The sequence below is a fragment of the Erinaceus europaeus genome, chromosome 1 (genome assembly GCF_950295315.1).
Source record: "Erinaceus europaeus chromosome 1, mEriEur2.1, whole genome shotgun sequence".
NCBI classification, from domain to species: domain Eukaryota; kingdom Metazoa; phylum Chordata; class Mammalia; order Eulipotyphla; family Erinaceidae; genus Erinaceus; species Erinaceus europaeus.
The window spans coordinates 61,423,577-61,442,813 of record NC_080162.1 but is presented as its reverse complement, the minus strand read 5'-3'; the positions used below and the strand labels follow the sequence as shown (position 1 = coordinate 61,442,813).

At 37.1% G+C, this 19,237-nt stretch overlaps 1 protein-coding gene across 1 annotated transcript in view; it reads left to right on the top strand.

The window, feature by feature from the left end:
• The window catches only part of SPTLC3 (serine palmitoyltransferase long chain base subunit 3), a 158,085-nt gene that overhangs the window by 89,029 nt on the left and 49,819 nt on the right, over positions 1 to 19,237 (top strand). Inside the window, exon 7 of the mRNA XM_007526075.3 lies at positions 12,174 to 12,279. Within this exon, the coding sequence (XP_007526137.1) occupies positions 12,174 to 12,279 (106 nt within the window). The remainder of the gene's footprint in view (positions 1 to 12,173; positions 12,280 to 19,237) is intronic.

Sequence of the window (19,237 nt, the reverse complement as noted above, 5' to 3'; positions counted from 1 at the left end):
GAGAGAAAAAACAAAAGTGAATGCTCACCAAGTAATAATAATAAAAACCTTGAGTCAAAGATTGAGAGGTTTTAAGCTCCTATTTCTTTTCTTCTGGGGCGTCTGATAACTGTGTTATTGTCCAAGATGACACCCAGAGCTCTGGTTTCCATCAGCCATGTCTTCAACCTACTCCCGTTTCCACAGCCACACATGCTGGCACCTACCTGAGGCTGTGTTTTTGTTTCAGCTGTAGATTTTTTTTTCTTGCCTCCAGTGTTATTGCTGGGGGTCAGTGCCTGCACCGTGAATCCACTGCTCCTGGAGGCTTTTTTATTTCCCCTTTTGTTGCCCTTGTTGCCTTAGCCTTGTGGTTATGTCGTTGTTGGATAGAACAGAGAGAAATCGAGAGAGGAGGGGAGATAGAGAAGGGGAGAGAAAGATAGACACCTCCAGACTTGCTTCACCGCCTATGAAGGGACTCCCCTGCAGGCAGGGAGCCCCCAGGGGGCTCGAACCGGACTCCCGCAGCTGTAGATTATGTGTACAATTGATCTCTTGTTGCGTACAATAGTTATAATGGGGAAAAGAGGTCTGATTGCACCATAAACCATGCCTCCCGGAAGTTCATGTTCTATGTATATGTACCTTATAGTGTCAAATATCTTTCAATCTAATTTCCATATCATAGTTTGTTTTTTTAGAAACTGACAAAAGACTGATGTGTTCAAGGTTTTTAGGAGAAAAAGTGGTAGTGGTTTTACAAACTTTCTTTCTTTTTTTTTACCTCCTTTTCCCATTTTTGTTGCTCTTGTTATTGGATAGGGCAGAGAGAAATCGAGAGAGGAGAGGAAGATAGCGAAGAGGAAAAAAAAGTCAGACACTTGCAGATCTGCTTAGACCAGGTTCACTGCTTTTGAAGCTACGCCCCCTGCAGGTGGGGAACCAGTTGCTCAAACCCAGATTCTTATGCCAGTCCTTGGGCTTTGCACCATGTGTGCTTAAAGTGCTACCCTACTGCCTGGCCCCCACAAACTTTCTAATATTAGTTTGCCTATGTTAATAAAAACAAAAACCTAGTTATTCCTTACTACTTCTCTGATGGATCATTAGGACTAACATAGTACAAGTATTTAAATAAGCATTATTTTTTTTTTAGAATCCTTTGCAGATGTTAGCATGTGGCTTAATGAAACAGGAGAACCCTCACAAGACCTGAAAAACATACACCCTGAATCCCGTAAATCTGTGACCCACACATTGTAGCATTAAAAAAACAAGACCATATCAACCTGAGAAAGACTACCAGAAACAAATGTGAGTCCAGAAACCCAGGATTAGTAGTCATTCCTTTCCTATCAAGTTTCCCTGACACTAAGGGATCAATGGGTCTCTGCCACACAAACAGAAAAACATCGATTTTTCCCTTTGCTCAAGAGCCCCAGTGTACAGTCACTAGGAGTTTCATGAAATTACACCAAATGTCTCTCCCTATGAAATTCTTCATTCACAGTAAACATAATGAGTTCCTTGTCATCGAAAAGACTGAGATTCCTCTGACTTTCCATCTGCAAAATGCATAAAATACATCCTTTTCAATTTAAAGGCTTGTCTCCCTGCTTGTTACTTTTTAAAAAGCAGAAAATTCTATTCTAATTAATAATGTTCATTTTAAAAATTGTCTCAACTAAGTCTACAATGTGTATAAGAGCTTTCTGATGCATAAAATAAGTGATCTCTGAGATTATAATTTTTGAAAATCTTAGAATTCTTAGTGTAAATGGCTGTTAATTTAAATGCACCTGTTTTTGTCATGTGATGTTATAATCACACTCATCATGTGTCATTTCCATACAAAAACTTCAATTCAAGACAATAAAGGAGGAAGAAAAAAACATTTAAATGAGAATACTTACATTTTTCTCCTCTTTATTTCCTAGAGAAACTAACAAACTTATAGTTGATTGTAGAAAAGGGAGCCACTGCTCCTTTCTAGATAGAAGCAAGAGTGAAAATAAGATGTCAATATAGGTGAAATTTTCAAAATAAAAGCAACTTTCTGCTTCCTTGCCTGCCATCTAGTGGTTAATGCTGCCATGTCAGTAAAAGCATGCTTTTAGGAAGACCTGATACTAACTGCCTATTCTTAAAACGAAATATTTAAAAGTTTATTTTTCTATTATTACTGCAGGAACAAAACAATTATTCTTCCATTGGCATCAAAAATTGTTACTTGCCTCTTGCCTAGTCTATGGTTTATTAACAAGATACAAAACTGATTTTCTTTTCCATGGAAAAGGTAGTTAATTCAGTTATCAAATATCATACCAAAGAAGTAGGACTGGGGCCCAGAGGGTAAATCAGATGAGATCACATGGCCTTCTAGGAAGAAGAGATATGAAGCAAAATAATTACCAGCCTGATGAATGCTTAGAAAAAGAAATAGATGGGCAGCTCTGGAGAGGCACAGTGGACCTCTGAGCACAAGGTCCCGAGTTGGCTCTCTGGCACTGCATGAATCAGAATGATGTTCTAGTTCTCGCTCTTACTCTCTCACTCTCTCTTTCTCTTTTTAAAAAATATTTATTTATTTATTCCCTTTTTTTTCCCTTGTTGTTTAATTGTTCTAGTTATTATTGTTGTTGTTATTGATGTCGCCAATGCTGGATAGGACAGACAGAAATTGAGAGAGAAGGGGAAGGCAGAGACGGGGAGAGAAAGACAGACACCTGCAGACCTGCTTCACTGCTTGTGAAGCGACTCCCTTGCAGGTAGGTGGGAATCTGGGAACTCAAACTGGGATCCTTGTGCTGGTCCTTGAGCTTTGCGCCATGTGCACTTAACCTGCTGCACTACAGCCTGACTCCCTCACTCTTTCTTTCTTGCTACATTCCTCCTTTATAAATAAATCTTTAAAGTAAAATAGAAAATAGGTAATACTTAGAAGTAGTAATCAGGTGTAGGTGTGACTTAGAAAAGAAGTGAAAGTAGGAACATCGAAGTGAGTAAATGCAGAAAAAAAGTAGTTATAGATATAGATAAAGATATCAATGATATATAGATATCTGTGATCTGTAGAGAACTACAGCAGTTTTCAGTGGAGGGGAATGAAGGCACAGAACTCTGGTAGTGGGAATGGTGTGGAATCACATCATTATTATCTTATAATCACACCTATTATCTTATAATTTTGTAAATCACCAGTAATGTTTTAAAAAAAACATGTCATTAGGAACACCAAGGAGAAAGGAAATATGACTATTGACCAAAAGAGTTTTCAGATGTATGAGTAAATGAGTTTGAGTTATTTGAGCAGACTAGAGAGATAGGAAATGGAACCAAACAGGGAGTCAGGAAGTAGTGCAGCAGGTTAAGTGCACTTGGCGCAAAGCGCAAGGACTGGCATAAGGAAATGGAACCAAATCATGTAAGAGAATGGGGAGGTTGTGTTGGAGGACATTAATAAACCCTACCAGGAAAATGGAGGATTGAAGGGGGCCTAGTCCAGTAAGAGCTTTTTAAAACTCCTTTACATAACCGTTATTATAACAAACAGTCTCAAAACCTCAGGAGTATTCTCAACTCCTCCTGGGACTCTTCTGGGGCCCGTGGATTAGCCTGGACATAGTCTTTCAGTGTTACTGGTAGAAGTACCACAGAAACATGTCATCTTAAGAAAAAGGCATGAAACATTAATTCGAAGGGATATATGCAACACTATGCTCATAGCTGCATTCTTCACAATAGCTAAAGAGTGGGAGAAGCCTAAATGTCCATCAACACATAGCTGGATAAAAAAGAAAATGAATGAGATATATACTCCATGGACTACTACTCTGCAATCAAAAAGATGATATTGTATCTTGTGGGACAAAATGGATGGGTTTGGAGGTGATTATGCTTAGTGAAATAAGTAGAGATGAAGTACAACTACCAGATGGTTTCACTCACATGTGAAATCTAGAGAACTGATACACATAAACTTAACTTGACCAAAAAAAAAAAAAAAAAAATCCAAAACAAATGAACTGTTTCTAAGACTTTGTGAGAATTATAGTGGTTATCTTTGGGAGCAGGGGGACACCAAACCTTAGTGGTAGGTATGTTATGGAACTATACATTGTAATCTTATAATCTTGTAAGCCACTTTTAATCACAAATAAGAAATGGGGGGGGGGGAAGAGGTATGGAACTGTCTCTTCCTTTCTTCTAATAGCCAAAGAAAGTCACTTAGCAGAAAGCAAGTTAGGGTTTACAGAAAGTCCAGCCCCACTTTAGTGGATAGGACTGGAAAGAATTTTGTGACAACATCAAATTGAAAATATGCACAGGAAATGGAACCATCACCAAAACAGAGAGACTTCTTGAGGAATGGGAATAATCTTTACATGCTATACATGAAACAAGAGTCTTATAAATAAAATAAAGAACTCATCAAACTCAGCAACCAAGAAACAAATAACTCTATCCAAAAAATGAAAAGAGAATATGGATAAAATATTCACCAAAGAAGAGATCCAAAAGGCCTACAGATGTATAAACAAATGCTAAAAGTCACTGATTATCTGAGAAAAGATAACAATGAGATACCACTTTATTAGAAATAATATTAACATCAAATGTTGGTAAGATGTGGGGGGAAAGGAAATTTATACTTCTGGTGGGAATGTGAATTAGTACAACCCCTGTGGACAGCAGTCTGGACAATACTCAGAATGATAGAGATTAATCTGCCCTATGATCTAGCATTTCCTTTTCTGGAGATATGTCAAAAAGAAACAAACATATCCATCAGAATAGATCTATAATGTACATCTATGTTCATAGTACTGAAATTTGTAATAGATTAAGCTTGGAAGCAACCCAGGTGTCCAACAGCAGTTTCATGACTAAGAAAGTTATGGTATATATACACAATGGGATACTTCTCAGATGTTAAAAGTGATGGATTCATCTTCATCTCATCTTGAATTGAGCACGAAGGACTCACGTTAAATAAGATAAGCCAGAAAGAGGATGAATATCACATGATCCCAATCATAAAAGAACTTAAGAATCAAGGACAGAAAGGCAAAACACAAAGTAAAACTTGGACTGGGTATTGTGCATTGCAACAAAGTAAAGTACTCTGGGGAAGGAGATCCTGTGGGGATTGGAGAGCTTTGGGGTCCTGATGCATGACGATGGAAAAGGACCTAAGTTACAGGTTAGAGTATTTTACAGACACCTATCATGCATTGTCAGATGAGAAACTGCACCCATGTTTCAACAACTATTCTGTAAACCATTACCCACCAAATAAAGCGATAAAAGGAAATATATATATTAATAACTCTTAGACTCTTAGCTGACCAATGTGTTTTTCTTTTAATCTTGCACATCTCAGCCAAAGCATTTGAAAGATATTTCCACAGTAACCTAATTGTATCTGGAATTTGACTGAGAAAATCAGCCTTCAAATTTACTCTCATCTTAATAGACTCTAGAAAGTGTTCGGCTTTTTTTTTTTTTTCCTAGCTGGAGCAGCCATCTTCCAGTAAATCGCCAAAATGACTAACACAAAGGGAAACAGGAGAGGAACCCGCTATATGTTCTCTAGGTCTTTTAGAAAACATAGAGTTGTTCCTTTGGCTACATATATTCGAATCTATAAGAAAGGTGATATTGTAGATAAAAAGGGAATGGGCACTGTTCACAAAGGAGTGTCCCACAAATGTTACCACGGCCAAACTGAAAGAATCTAAAATGTTACCCAGCATGCTGTTGGTATTGTTGTAAATAAACAAGTAAAGGGCAAGATTCTTGCCAATAGAATATTTGTATTGAGCATATTAAGTGCTCTAAGAGCAGAGAGAGCTTCTTGAAACGTGTGAAGTAAATGATCAGAAAAAAAAGGAAGCCAAAGAGAAGGGACTTGGGTTTAACTGAAGAATCAGCCTGCTCCACCCAGAGAAACACACTTTGTGAGAACCAACAGAAAGAAACCAGAGATGCTGGAACCCATTCCCTATGAATTCATGGCATGATCAATATAAAAACTTAATAAAATATCAGAACTATAAAATGCTTTCTTGTAAAAAAAAAAAAAGAGAGAGACAAAGTGTTTGAAACATTTATTTTAATTTTTGGATAGAGTGTGAGAGCCCTGCTCTGCATCTCATGAAGATTCCCCCATGCAGTTGAATCCATATCATAGGAGGGGGCTTGAACCTGGGTCACTGGGCATTATAAATCATGCACTCTATCAGATGAACTATCTCTTATCCTCCTGCAACATTTCCTTTTGCCCACTTAGAAATACCCATCTATATAGAAAATAAATATTAGAAATAAAACAACGCATTCCTCATGAAAACTTTCCAAAGTAGCAAAAAAGAATGAGCTTTCAATTGTAACCAAAGTGAATAAAGACATTAATGTTCACTGCATTCCACTTTTTTTTTTCTTTACCAGAGCATTGCTCAAGGCTGGTTTGTGGTGGTGCAGGAGATTGAACCTGAGACTTCAGAGCCTCAGGCATAAAAGTCTGTTTACATAACCATTATGCTATCTACCCCCACCCCCTTTCTCCATTCTTTTTTTTTTTTTATTTATTTAACAAAACCATAGGGTAGGAGGGGTACAATTCCACACAATTCCCACCACCCAATCTCCATATCCCACCCCCTCCCCTGATAGCTTTCCCACTCTCTATCCCTCTGGGAGCTTGGACCCAGGGTCATTGTGGGCTGCAGAAGGTGGAAGGTCTGGCTTCTGTAATTGCTTCCCCGCTGAACATGGATGTTGACTGGTCGGTCCATACTCCCAGTCTCCCTCTCTATCTCCCCCTTCCTCTCAATTTCTGGCTGTCTTTATAAAATAAAAAATAAATAAATAAATAAGAATTAAAAAATAAAAATAATTTTAAAAAAGAAATACTTTTTTCAAAGGCTGTTAAGACCTGTTCGGATTCTAGACCAATAGTCCCAAAATGCTAAAATTAAATGTGTGTGTATATATAAATATATATACATATATATATATATATATATATAGAGAGAGAGAGAGAGAGAGAGAGAGGTGTGTGTATTTTAGTTTCTGTATATATAGTATTATGTCCTCAAATGTGTGTGTGTTCTTGTTTATCATTTGAATTATTGTATTCTTAACATTTAATACACACCAAGACATCAGAATTAAATTGGCAAAGACTAAAGAAAGGATCCTGAAAGCTTCAAAAAATAAATAAATAAAGAGTCACATACAGAGAAAAAACTAAGACTATCAACAGATTTCTCACCACAAACCATTAAAGTCAGAATTAAATGTCAATGCTCAATAAGAAAAAGTCTTTCTTCCATGAATACCCTATCCCACCAGACTGCCATTCAGACTAGATGAAATAATAATAATCCTCTTAGACAAGGATCAGTTAAAGAAATACATTATCACTGAAACTGCTGTACAAAAACTTCTAAAAGATCTCCTTTAAACAGAGACAACAAAAAATGTCTCACATAAGAGCACCCAAGACAAACTTATAATAATTGCATTAAAATATCTTAAATCCATAAAATCAATAAATGTCAATGGTATAAATCACCCATTAAAAGACAAAGAGTACGTTGATGGATCAGAAAATACAACCCAATCATATATTGTCTGCAGGACCCAACAGAACAAATTCACAAATTCGGGTTCAGAATGAAAGGATGAAAATCATCATAGGGACTAAAAAAGGGACTAAAAAAGGCAGGAACAGCTATCCTAATATATGACACAACATGTGACTTCAAAATAAAGTAATAAAAGGTAGAGATAGGCATTACATAATGCTTAGGGAATCAGTCAACCAGGAGGATATAATGATTACTAATATTTATGCACCCAGTGAAAAGTCATAAAATATATCAAACATCTACTGGGAGTACTACAAATATATATCAATAGCAATACAGTAATACTAGGAGACTTTGACACCCTATTTTCACAAATAGATCATCCAAGGAGAAAATTAATTTTATAAAAAAGAGACTCTACCATGATGCCAACCGGACTTCCCTAGGCAGATAACCTCACCAATGTGTCCTGGAGCCCCACTTCCCAAGAGTCCTGTACCACTAGGGAAAGAGATAATAGGCTGGGAGTACAGATCCACCAGCCAACACCCATGTTCAGGGGGAAGTAATTACAGAAGCCAGACCTTCAACCTTCTGCATCCCATAATGACCTTGGGTCCACACTCCCAGAGGGTTAAAGAATAGGAAAGCTATCAGGGGAGGGGATGGGATACAGGGTTCTGGTGGTGGGAATTGTGTGGAATTGTACCCCTCTATGGTCTTGTCAGTTTTTCCATTTTATACATAAAAATTTAAAAAGAGAGAGAGAAAAAATTAAACAAAGAGACAGACTAAGCCTACAAGATATCTTCAAAACTCTTCATCCCTAGAGAGTAGAATACCCATTCTTTTCAATCCCACATGAATATTCTCAAGGATAAACCATAATGCACCCCACAATGATCTTGGATCCATACTCCCAGAGGGATAAAGAATAGGGAAGCTTTCAAGGGAGGGGATTGGATATGGAGCTCTGAGCATGGGAATTGTGTGGAAATATACTCCTCCTATCTGATAGGCTTGTCAATATTTCCATTTTATAAATAAAAAAAAAAAAATCAAGCGCATTGAAATCACTACAAGTATCTTCTCAGACCATAGTGGAATCAAACCAACACTCAACAACAAATAGAATGCTATAAAAGAGTTCCAGGGGGCATGTGATGGAGCACCTGGTTAAGTGCTCACATTGCAGTGAGCAAGGACCTGGGTTCAAGTCCCTGGCCCCCCACCTGCATGGGGAAAGCTTCACAAGTGGTGAAACAGGGCTGCAGGTGTCTCTCTGTCTCTCTCCCTCTCTCCATTCTGCTCACCTCTCAATTTCTCTCTGTCTCTATCCAATAATAAGAAAATAAAAATATTTTTAAAAATGTGGTCTGTCTGGGAGGTGGCGCAGTGGTAAAGCTTTGAACTCTCAAGCATGAGGTCGCGAGTTCCATCCCTGGCAGCACATGTGCCAGAGTGATGTCTGGTTCTTTCTCTCTGCTCTTATTGTTCTCATTAATAAATAAAATCCTTTTTAAAAATGTAAAAGCTGAAGTGAAGAAAAAGTTTAAAAAATAATAATAATAAAGAAAAGAGTTCTAGAATATGGAAGCTCAACAGTATACTGCTTAGCAGTTACTGGATCAGAGGAAATTAAGGAAGAAATTAAAATGTTCCTAGAAACAAATGAAAATGAAGATATGAAAAATCAGAATATTTGACACTAACAGAGAAATATTTAATAATAGACAGTACTAGTAGGGAAATTCATAGCAATTCAGGCACATATCAGAATACAAGAAAAATTCAAATAAACAACCTGAGGACACACCTCAAGGAAATTTTTAAAAGGAGTACAAAGGAAGCTTAATGCAAATAGAAGAAAAGAAATAATAGAAAATAGGACAAAAATAAATACCATTTAAAACAAACAAACAAAAAAAGCATACAAACCTGCTGTATCTTTGAAAGGATAAACAAAATTGACAAACATTTTTCCGGACTCACTAAAAGCCCCACGACTCTATCTCTGTCCTATGGAATAAAAGTAGGAAAGGAAAAGAAACGGCCACTGGGAACAGTGGACTTGTAGTGCTGGCAGAGAGCCCTGGAGGCAAAAAATTGAATTAAATTAAATTAAATTTAAAACAAGAAAGAAATATCACATGTTCTCATTAGAGATGGAAGGGTTGGAGTGTGAAAAGTGAGTATACCTACTAATGTACCCACCCAACTTTGGAGGAAGCCCTAAAACACACCTAACCACAAATTGGAAACCCAAGGCAGATGAAGGCCTCTCCATTGAAACCAAGAATCTCAGTTAGCTTAATCCTAGGTCAGTGATGAAACAACGAGAATCTGCCTTGATACTTAAGAACTATGTATGTGGCGTCTAAGATCAATACTGACTGTGCGATTTCAGATTTATCTTTGCTAGACTTCTCCTGTGAGCATTTCACAAGGGACAACTAATTCCTCGTTAGCATTACCTAACAGTCACCCATTAGAAGACACAGGGTAGGAAGATGGATCAGAAAATACAACCCAACCATATATTGTCTGCAGGAGTCCCACCTAACTCATAATACAAAAACAGGTTCGGAATGAAAGGATGAAAAAATCATCATATAGGCAGGGACTAAGAAAGGCAGGAATAGCTATCCTAATATATGACACAACAGACTTCAAAATAAAGTAATTCAGTAGTGGGTATAAATTTTCAAATCAAGAATTCATTCTAGACCTTAAGTTCTTAAATTTAGATGCACAAAAAGTGAAAGATTAATGAAATATTTAATGAGCCTGAAATGCTTACATATAAATCTCTTTGTTTTATTTATTTTTATATATTTATTCATTTATTTATTTATTATTGGATAGAGAGAGAGAAATTGAGAAAGGAGGAGGAGATAAAGAGGGAGAGGGAGAGAGACACCTACAGCCCTGCTGAAGCCCATTCATGAAGCTTTCCCTCTGCAGGTGGGGACTAGGGCCTTGAATCTGGGTTCCTGTGGTTTAATGTGAGCACTTACTAGATGCACTGCCACCACCTGGCCCCTCTCTTTGTTTTATTGGGATAGGAAGATAAAACAACAGTTTACACAACAAAATTTCATGTCTGAGGCATGAAAGCCCTAGGTACAGTGTTACCTTAAGCTTTAGCTGAAAAAATGGGAAATACCATACAGAACACTCCCACTTACACAGAATCACAATTAGCACCTTTGAAGGCTATTAAAAGTCCTGATTTGCATTTTATAAACAAACACTCATTTAATGTTGCATAATCCCCTTTTAAACAGTTTAGGGAAGAGCCTTGAAATGTAATGTTATGGAAGTTAAAGTTGTAAATGAAATTCCTGCTATTTGTTTTCATGTTAATATCATATTTTTTTTTAATTCTAAAATAAGTAAATAAGCCATAACTGAGCAATGTTTAGGCAATAAAAATGAAAAATTAAAAAAAAAATCTTCCTTTTCTTGCACGCACACACCATTTATGCAAATAAAAGTAACTGGGTGAGAAACCAAATCTTTCCCAAAGGTCTCTCTGCTGAAATAAATGAAAAGGCACTACTAGTTACATGTCACATTAAAAGCTAAAAATACCTGTCAGACATTCCTCCTTGAGTGCTCTCAATCACAATTCAGTGTGAGAAGAAGAGACATGATCTTACATAAGACAGTAAATGGTACTGGTAGCAAGCATGGGTAACAATACAACACTACATGGGCTCTAGTGTGGATTCTGCTATTGAAGGTCATAAACCTCAGGCAATTTATTAGATCTCTCTGCCTATCAAGTCCAAGTGTAAACTTGAGTTATCTCTTAAGGTCATTGCAAAGATGACTATTTTAATGAGTGTGCTTGGAAGAGTGTCTAGAAAACAGCTAGGATTCATTAATTGTGAACTGTTATTAATGTAACCAAAGTCTCTGAATTCTTTGCAGAGAAAAAGCTAATTGTCTCACTGCTTCAAAGTTTTTAAGCCTCTTAGGTTGGAGAATATCAAGAAATAAATTTCTAAGTTTAAAAATTGAAACTGCTGGGATATATCCTAAGGACTCAATCACACACCATCCAAAATGATATATGTATACCTATATTGATAGCAGCACAATTGCCAAAAGTTGGAACTGCTACCACCAATATTGCAACTCCTTATCAACTCAGCTAAACTCTAATATACTCATGACTACAATAATGTTAGCTAATTATTTCTCAGACTTAATTTAACCTGGCAACAATACTTACACCTAAGAAGATTTGATATTGAAGCAGTGTGGAGATAGGAGAGGAGAGCTTTATAACAGTCTGTGAAACCATGAGCCAGTGGGAGTATGGGAGTGTTTATACTTCCCGTGATGTAAACCTGATTAGTCATTTTATCATCCTTAAACTTCAAACACATACACACACTAGGCTTTACCCCCCACTACTTCAGGAGTTTTCTGTTTCTGATTTTGCCCTATGAAAGTTTAGATCTGAACCTGAATCAAAAATAGAAGAAAAAAAAAAAAGAGAGAACAAAGAAAAGCACTGATGCCTCCTCGGAATATAAAAAAGAAAAACACTTTTTGACTCGATTTCTTTTATGCTATTATTTAAAGATATGCAAAACCTAGAGAAGCTCCTGAGAGATGCTATAGTGTACGGCCAGCCTCGAATCCGCAGAGCTTGGAGAAAGATTCTCATCCTGGTGGAGGGCATCTACAGGTATGTGGATAACCAGAGATATTTTAACATGGACTGGTCCTCAGGAAGCTGACAAAATGGGAAAAAGACAGACACCCTCCTAGCTAAATGGGGAAAAAAAAAAACTGAGTTAATCAGAGGTTTTGTTGAGGAATCTAAGAACTGTCAGGCCTTGGGTTGCCTGGTTTTCAACGACTATAGTACTAATGGTGGGTTTCAGTGGAGATTGAAAGCTTGCAATGATGTCCTCAGAGATGCTTTCACAGGCTATTTCTAACTTCCATTGATTCCACTACCTTTGACTGTCCCATAGTTTTAAAGGTCACTGAGAGTTGAATTATTCAACATTATGAGACTCCTTTTCTGTACTGCTCTAGTAGATGTTACTGCGGGCAAGCAGATCTCCTTAAGTGAACAGCACGTTCAAGCTCCAGTTGTTTGCTGAGTCTGGTCAATAGTTAGCATTAGAAAACAAAATATCTGCTTGTTAACCTAGTGTGCAATTTTTTTTTTAATTACCAGAGCACTGCTCAGCTCTGGTTTATTGTGGTGCAGGGGATGAACCTGGGACTCTAGAGCCTCAGGCATGAGAATCTCTTTGCATAACCATTATACTATTTACCCCTGCCCCCTAGTGTGCAATTCTTAACTCAGAGAGCTGGGAGGTGGGATGAAAGAAGGAATGGTCTTAGAGCCTAAAGGTATGTGTATGCCTGAATTTTCCCAGTCCTTTTAAACTGAACAGACCAAAAGCACAAAGATAAATTTAAAAAACACTAGAGTTAAACTTTTGTATTACAGATTGTGATTGAATTTGCTTCTTTCTCTGTCTGAATCAATTAGCATTGCTGAAATGGAAATTGCCTTCAGGCTTTTGTCTGTTGGACACCCTAATCCATGTGTCAAGAAAAATTTACATTAGAGTGCTAACTCTTAAATCAATTCTCAAACCGTCCTACCGTTCAAGGAATTGAGAGGCTTCCTATGAGACAATTACAGAAAAATAAAAGACGTTTAAAGGAAAATGATAAGAGTTAAACTTTCCAACAATGATGAATGTGGTTGCATAGGAAACTTGAGAACAGCTAAACTAATCAGTCCCCAGGTACAGGCTGTTTTCATTACATAAATAAATAGCAAGCACCAAAAGAAATGCACACTTCTATCCCTTTTGGAAAAAGAAATGATTTCTCCCAAGTTTATGATAACACTATCAAATAAGCCCATTCAACACTAATTTTACTTGTTTTACTCTAGTCCTTATTCACCTTCTGAATGGTGTTCTGGGCATTTCAAGAGATACTTCATAGTTTCAAAGTCAGTTTTTCCAGTTTCTAGCAGATGGTTTTCAGCAGCATTTACCAGGTGTTAAGGGGAGCCTCACAGGTTATCCTGGAGATTATACCCTTTTAATGAAATCTTTACAATCACCCTAGAGTTGTGTTCTCAATAAGGATGACTTCTCTCTGGTAACATTTCCTACCAGGGGCACACTTGGCAATATTCTTCTATAACAAGTGCAATAGAAGATATCAGCATCTGGTAGGCAGGGACCAAGGGTGGTAATAAACATCATATAGTCTCATAAATTGATCTCCTATAACAGAGTAATATCAGGATCAAATATCAACCATGCTAAGGTTGAGAAACCTTGCTACAGACAACTTTAATTAATCACTGACTCTAAGGCGCTTCTTTCAGAAAATAATCCCCTGTTGACTCTGGATTGTCATAACCTCATGGGTCTTTTCTCTTTCTGTGTGCTTCATGCTAACTGCTCACTCAGGCTGAACTAGAGGGAGTATGAATCTGCAAGGGAAAACAGGCAGAACCAGAGTAAACAGAAACCAAATACAAATAAATAGAACTTGGCTCCACTAAAGAAGGAAAGAGAAGGAAAGAGAAGGGAAAGGAAAGGAAAGGAAAGGAAAGGAAAGGAAAGGAAAGGAAAGGAAAGGAAAGGAAAGGAAAGGAAAGGAAAGGAAAGGAAAGGAAAGGAAAGGAAAGGAAAGGAAAGGAAAGGAGGAGGAGGAGGAGGGGGAGGGGGAGAAAGGGGAAGGGAAGGGAAGGGAAGGGAAGGGAAGGGAAGGGAAGGGAAGGGAAGGGAAGGGAAGGGAAGGGAAGGGAAGGGAAGGGAAGGGAAGGGAAGGGAAGGGAAGGGAAGGGAAGGGAAGGGAAGGGAAGGGAAGGGAAGGGAAGGGAAGGGAAGGGAAGGGAAGGGAAGGGGAGGGAAGGGAAGAGAAGGGGAGGGAAGGGAAGAGAAGGGAAGGGGAGGGAAGGGAAGAGAAGGGAAGGGGAGGGAAGGGAAGAGAAGGGAAGGAAATGAAAGGAAAGGAAAGGAAAGGAAAGAAAAGGCTTCTAGCCTGTAGGGCTAGTTAATGATTACATTGGACCTGTGTCCTGCTATAATACCAGGGGGATGAGGAAGTTGGGTACAGACTTAAGGCTCTAAATCAGGATGACAAGAACCACAACACACACTTTACCAGTCATTCTGGAGTGTTATCCATTATCTAAAATGAAATAGACCACCACAAAGCATAATGATTTATAAAGAAATGAGTGGTTACTTCCCATATGATTGTGATCTGTCTGGCCAACTGGACAATACTTGGGGGTTCACATTGTATTGACCAGGGCCATACATAGACCTGCATTCAACTAACCATTCAGTTGGGGTAGGCAATTCCAAAACAATCTCACATTTAGGGTCTTAAGTACCTTGTTTTCACCCCTAAAGTGTTTTCTCTATAGCTAAGCTTTACTACCCAGTCAGAGCTTCCTGACATCATAAAGCCTGCCTTCCAAGAGGAAAAAAACAAACAAAAACAGAACTAGTGGTTTGAGGAAAACATCACTACCTCTGTATTCTGTTTGTTCTGTCATGTCACAAGGCTAGTCCAGAACCAAGGGTAAGGGAAACAGGCATCCACCTGTTAATGAGAGAATCCTGACTTCCCTGGACAGATGACCTCACCAATATGTCCTGGAACTTCATTTCCCCAGATTCCTACCCCACTAAGGAAAGATAGAAACAGTCTGGGGTTATGGATTGACCTGCCAACAACCATGATCAGCAGAGAAGCAATTACAGAAACTAGACCTTCCACCTTCTGTACTCCATAAAGATCTTTGGTCCATATTCCCAGACCAATAAAGAATAGGAAACTTCCAATGGAAAGGATGGGATATAGAACTCTGGTGGTGGGAACTATATGGAATTGTACCCCTCTTATCCTACAATCTTGTTAATCATTATTAAATCACTAATTTATAAAAAAGAAATAGGAAGCCTTCAAGTAGCCATATTTGTGGACAATAAATCATGGCAGTTTATACAGAGTAAAATTTCAGCTCACATTTAATGTGCCTTCACAGAGAAATTCTTTTTATTATCCATGCTCCAGAATCTTGTCTTTAAATGAGACACAGCCTAAAAGACTATATTCATATGTAGAAAGCAGGGTACCTCTGAAGCCTTGGTACCTCCTAAGAACACAGTTCCCTCATTTGAAAAATAACAGTAGACTAACAGAGCTCTAGAACTTTAAAAAGTTCTCATTTACTGCTATCACCAGAAAATGACATACTCCCTACAAGATTTTTCAAAAGGTCAGGGTTAAGAATGTGAAATTAATAGGTCACAAATGTGTTTCCATTTTTTGTGAGAAGTATTTTGAGTACATATCTTCTTAATATCTATTCAAAGCCTCTTTTGAATTTAAATCCAAGACATTTTATCTCTTGCTTGTGGTTAGTTTTGGACAAACACCTCCTCCCCCCTCCCTGAGAGAGCTCACATAAATTATGATTGTTTGTTTTTAATTAACTCCAAAAGAGAGGTGTCTACCAATTCAGAAAGTTTAAAGCAGATATTATAGTAGAAAAAGCTAAATACCAAGTCTGAGAAGTCAATGAACTCAACAAAAATTGTTATGATCATAGCAAAAACAATAATAGTAATAATGGTGATATTACCATTTAAAAATTATCTGGGGGTTATTATTATATACAGAACCAAGAGGAATCTAAATTTGGAAGGAGGCCTAGAAAATCCATATCCTCACATTGACACATACAGTTGTGTATCCTAATAGGGTTATTTAGTAAATGAGGTTGTATAAACCAGTGCTTGGCAAAAATCAAGGCATAGGAAGTCCACAACCAAACATAACTGTCTGAATTTACTTTTAGTTGAGGAATTTGCAATTAAGGATAGTAAGATATCTGCATAGCAAAGGTATTTGATTTCTACCCACCAAAAGGATAGGTGTTAAATGAACAAAGTAATATTTATCATGTGCCTGCTTCTTGCTAAACATTGTATATGTACAGTTGATGTAAATAATTGCTCAAGAAATAATCTCTAGGATATGAACATATGCTAAAATATCAGAATGCCACTTACTCTAACAATGTAAGTTATGCCCTTCTCAAAAATATATTCAATTGAAAGACTGGAAACTTCAGTAGTAAACCTCCAACTTACTATTAGTATAGTTTAAATTTTTTTTAAAAAGCATTAGTGAATTTATTTTTATTAGACTTAGATCCTCTTTTATTCTCTTTCTTCCTTTCTTATCTTGGGATAGACTTTGAACCCACCAATGACATTTTTCCACTATGATGATTTATTTTTTATTTTTATTTTTTATTTTTTGCCCCAGCCAAGGGCCATTTGAATATTTATTTATTATTATTTTTTTTTATTTAAGAAAGGATTATGATGATTTAGCAAACCAATGGTTTACTTTTCAGTCCAGCCAATGGATAATGCTATTTACATGTGGAGAAGAAGGTGGTAAGAGAAATATTTTAAAAGGAGTTTTGTCACTTAGCTAATATATTATGTAATAACAAATATATAAAGAAATTATTCACTGACTTGCTGGCTTAATAATTCAAGTCCCAGCACTTTGAACAGCACTTCAAATTAACTGGCAAATGATCTTCACCTGTAATTTTATTTTAGTTGTTTGTCTTCTATTGATGTCAAGAGAGAACACAGCCTTCCATTCAGGAAGAAAGAGTATGACATTCTTTTTTTTTTTTTTTTTTATCATTCTTGGCACTGTTTTTTAACACTGATCCATAGACATAACACAGATAGATTTTTTTTTTTTAATGCGTGCACCAAGCTCTTTATCTCACTATAGGGAAAAAAAAAAGTGATAAAAAACTTCTAGTATTGTTTGGTGTCTATAGCTATTTATTATGTACGATACCTACAATGGCATCCATATGCATTATTACGAGAAGATTCCACAAAGAGGATTACCAATCTCTCAAATTAGGCTTTTCCATTTCCCCTGAAGAACATACCACATTGAGTACTCATTATTTACCTAGTACTTTGCAAGCATTATTTCAAGTCATTGTTACACAGAAATTATGAAGATCTCATAATCATTATTACTTTATATAATAAGAGGAAACTGGAAGAAAGCATCATGTTAGTTGCCTGGAATCATGGATAGTGGTGTGGATACAGCCTAGACCTAGACAGTCAGATAGCCCTATGACCTCCCTTCAATGCAAAGAACTTTAAAATCACTAAATCTAAGAAAATAATAGCAGTAACTTACCAACTTACATAAGAGAAAACGACTTTATTTGATCTTCCATTTGTTAAAATCTAAAAGCAGCCAGTTAAAATAACCTTGTGAAAAGTAAAAATGTAATAAAAAGCTGAATGAATATCATTAAAATCAAATATGTCTGTTCTGTGAAGGACACTGTCAAGAGAATTAGAAGACAAACCACAGACTGGGAGAAAAACATTTGCAAAAGACACATCTAACTAACTATATTTTGTTATCCAAAATATACAAGGAATTCTTAAAACTCAACAATAAGAAAACAATCCAGTTTTTAAAATGGGTCATGAGAGACAACACACGGATATCAAAAACACAGATGAAATGATGCTCCAAAACAAAGGTCTTTAAGACATGCAAATCAGGAAAATTAATATTACTACACACCTATTGCAAGGTCAAAATCTGGAACACTGACAGAAGAAAAGACTGAAGCAGATGTGGAGCAATAGATACTACTAGTGTGAATGCAAAATGGTACAACCACTTTGGCTGACAGTTCGATGGTTTCATACAAAATTAAACATATTCTTGCAATACAATCCAGCAATCGCATTGCTTGTTACATATATATAGGAATCAAATACAAGGAAACTGGCACTTGATGTTTGTATCAGCTTTATTCCTTTTTCCCCAAACTTGGAATCAACATTGATGCCATTTAATAGGTGGTTGGACAAATAAACTGTGGTGCATTGAGACAATGAAACATTATTCAGTGCTAAAAATAAATAAGCTAATAAGACATGAAAAGACATTCAGGAATACCCTAAATGTGTATTACTAGGTGAGAGAGGCCAATGTGAAAAGACAACATGCTGTTTAATTCCAACTAAGACAAAAGCTATAGAGATAATAAAAGATCAGTCACTGCCAAGGACTGATGTGTCATAGGGGTATATGAATGAGCAAAACACCAACAGGATATTTATTTTACTACAATGATACCACAATAGTTAGCTATGTATCATGAGACAATTATGCAAATCCATAGAATGTTTAGTACCAAGAATGACCCCTACTCTACATTATGAAAATTAAGTGATAATGATGTGTCAGTGTTGGTCACCAATTGAGCAAATGCCCCACTCTGGTGGGGGCTGATCATTGGGGAGGGACGTATGTGCATATGTGGGACAGGGAGCTAAATAAAAATCCCTATGCCTTCTGCTCAGTTTTTCTTTGAGCTTAAAATGTTCTAAAAAATAAAAGCCGTTGGGGGGCTGGGTGGTAGCCCACCTGGTTGATCACACATGTTACAATGTTCAAGGACATGGATTCAAGCCCCCATCTCCCCATCTACTGGGGTAAGCTTTGTGAATGGTGAAACAGGGCTGCAGGTGTCTCTCTGTCTCTCTTTCCCTCTCTATCTCCCCATTCCT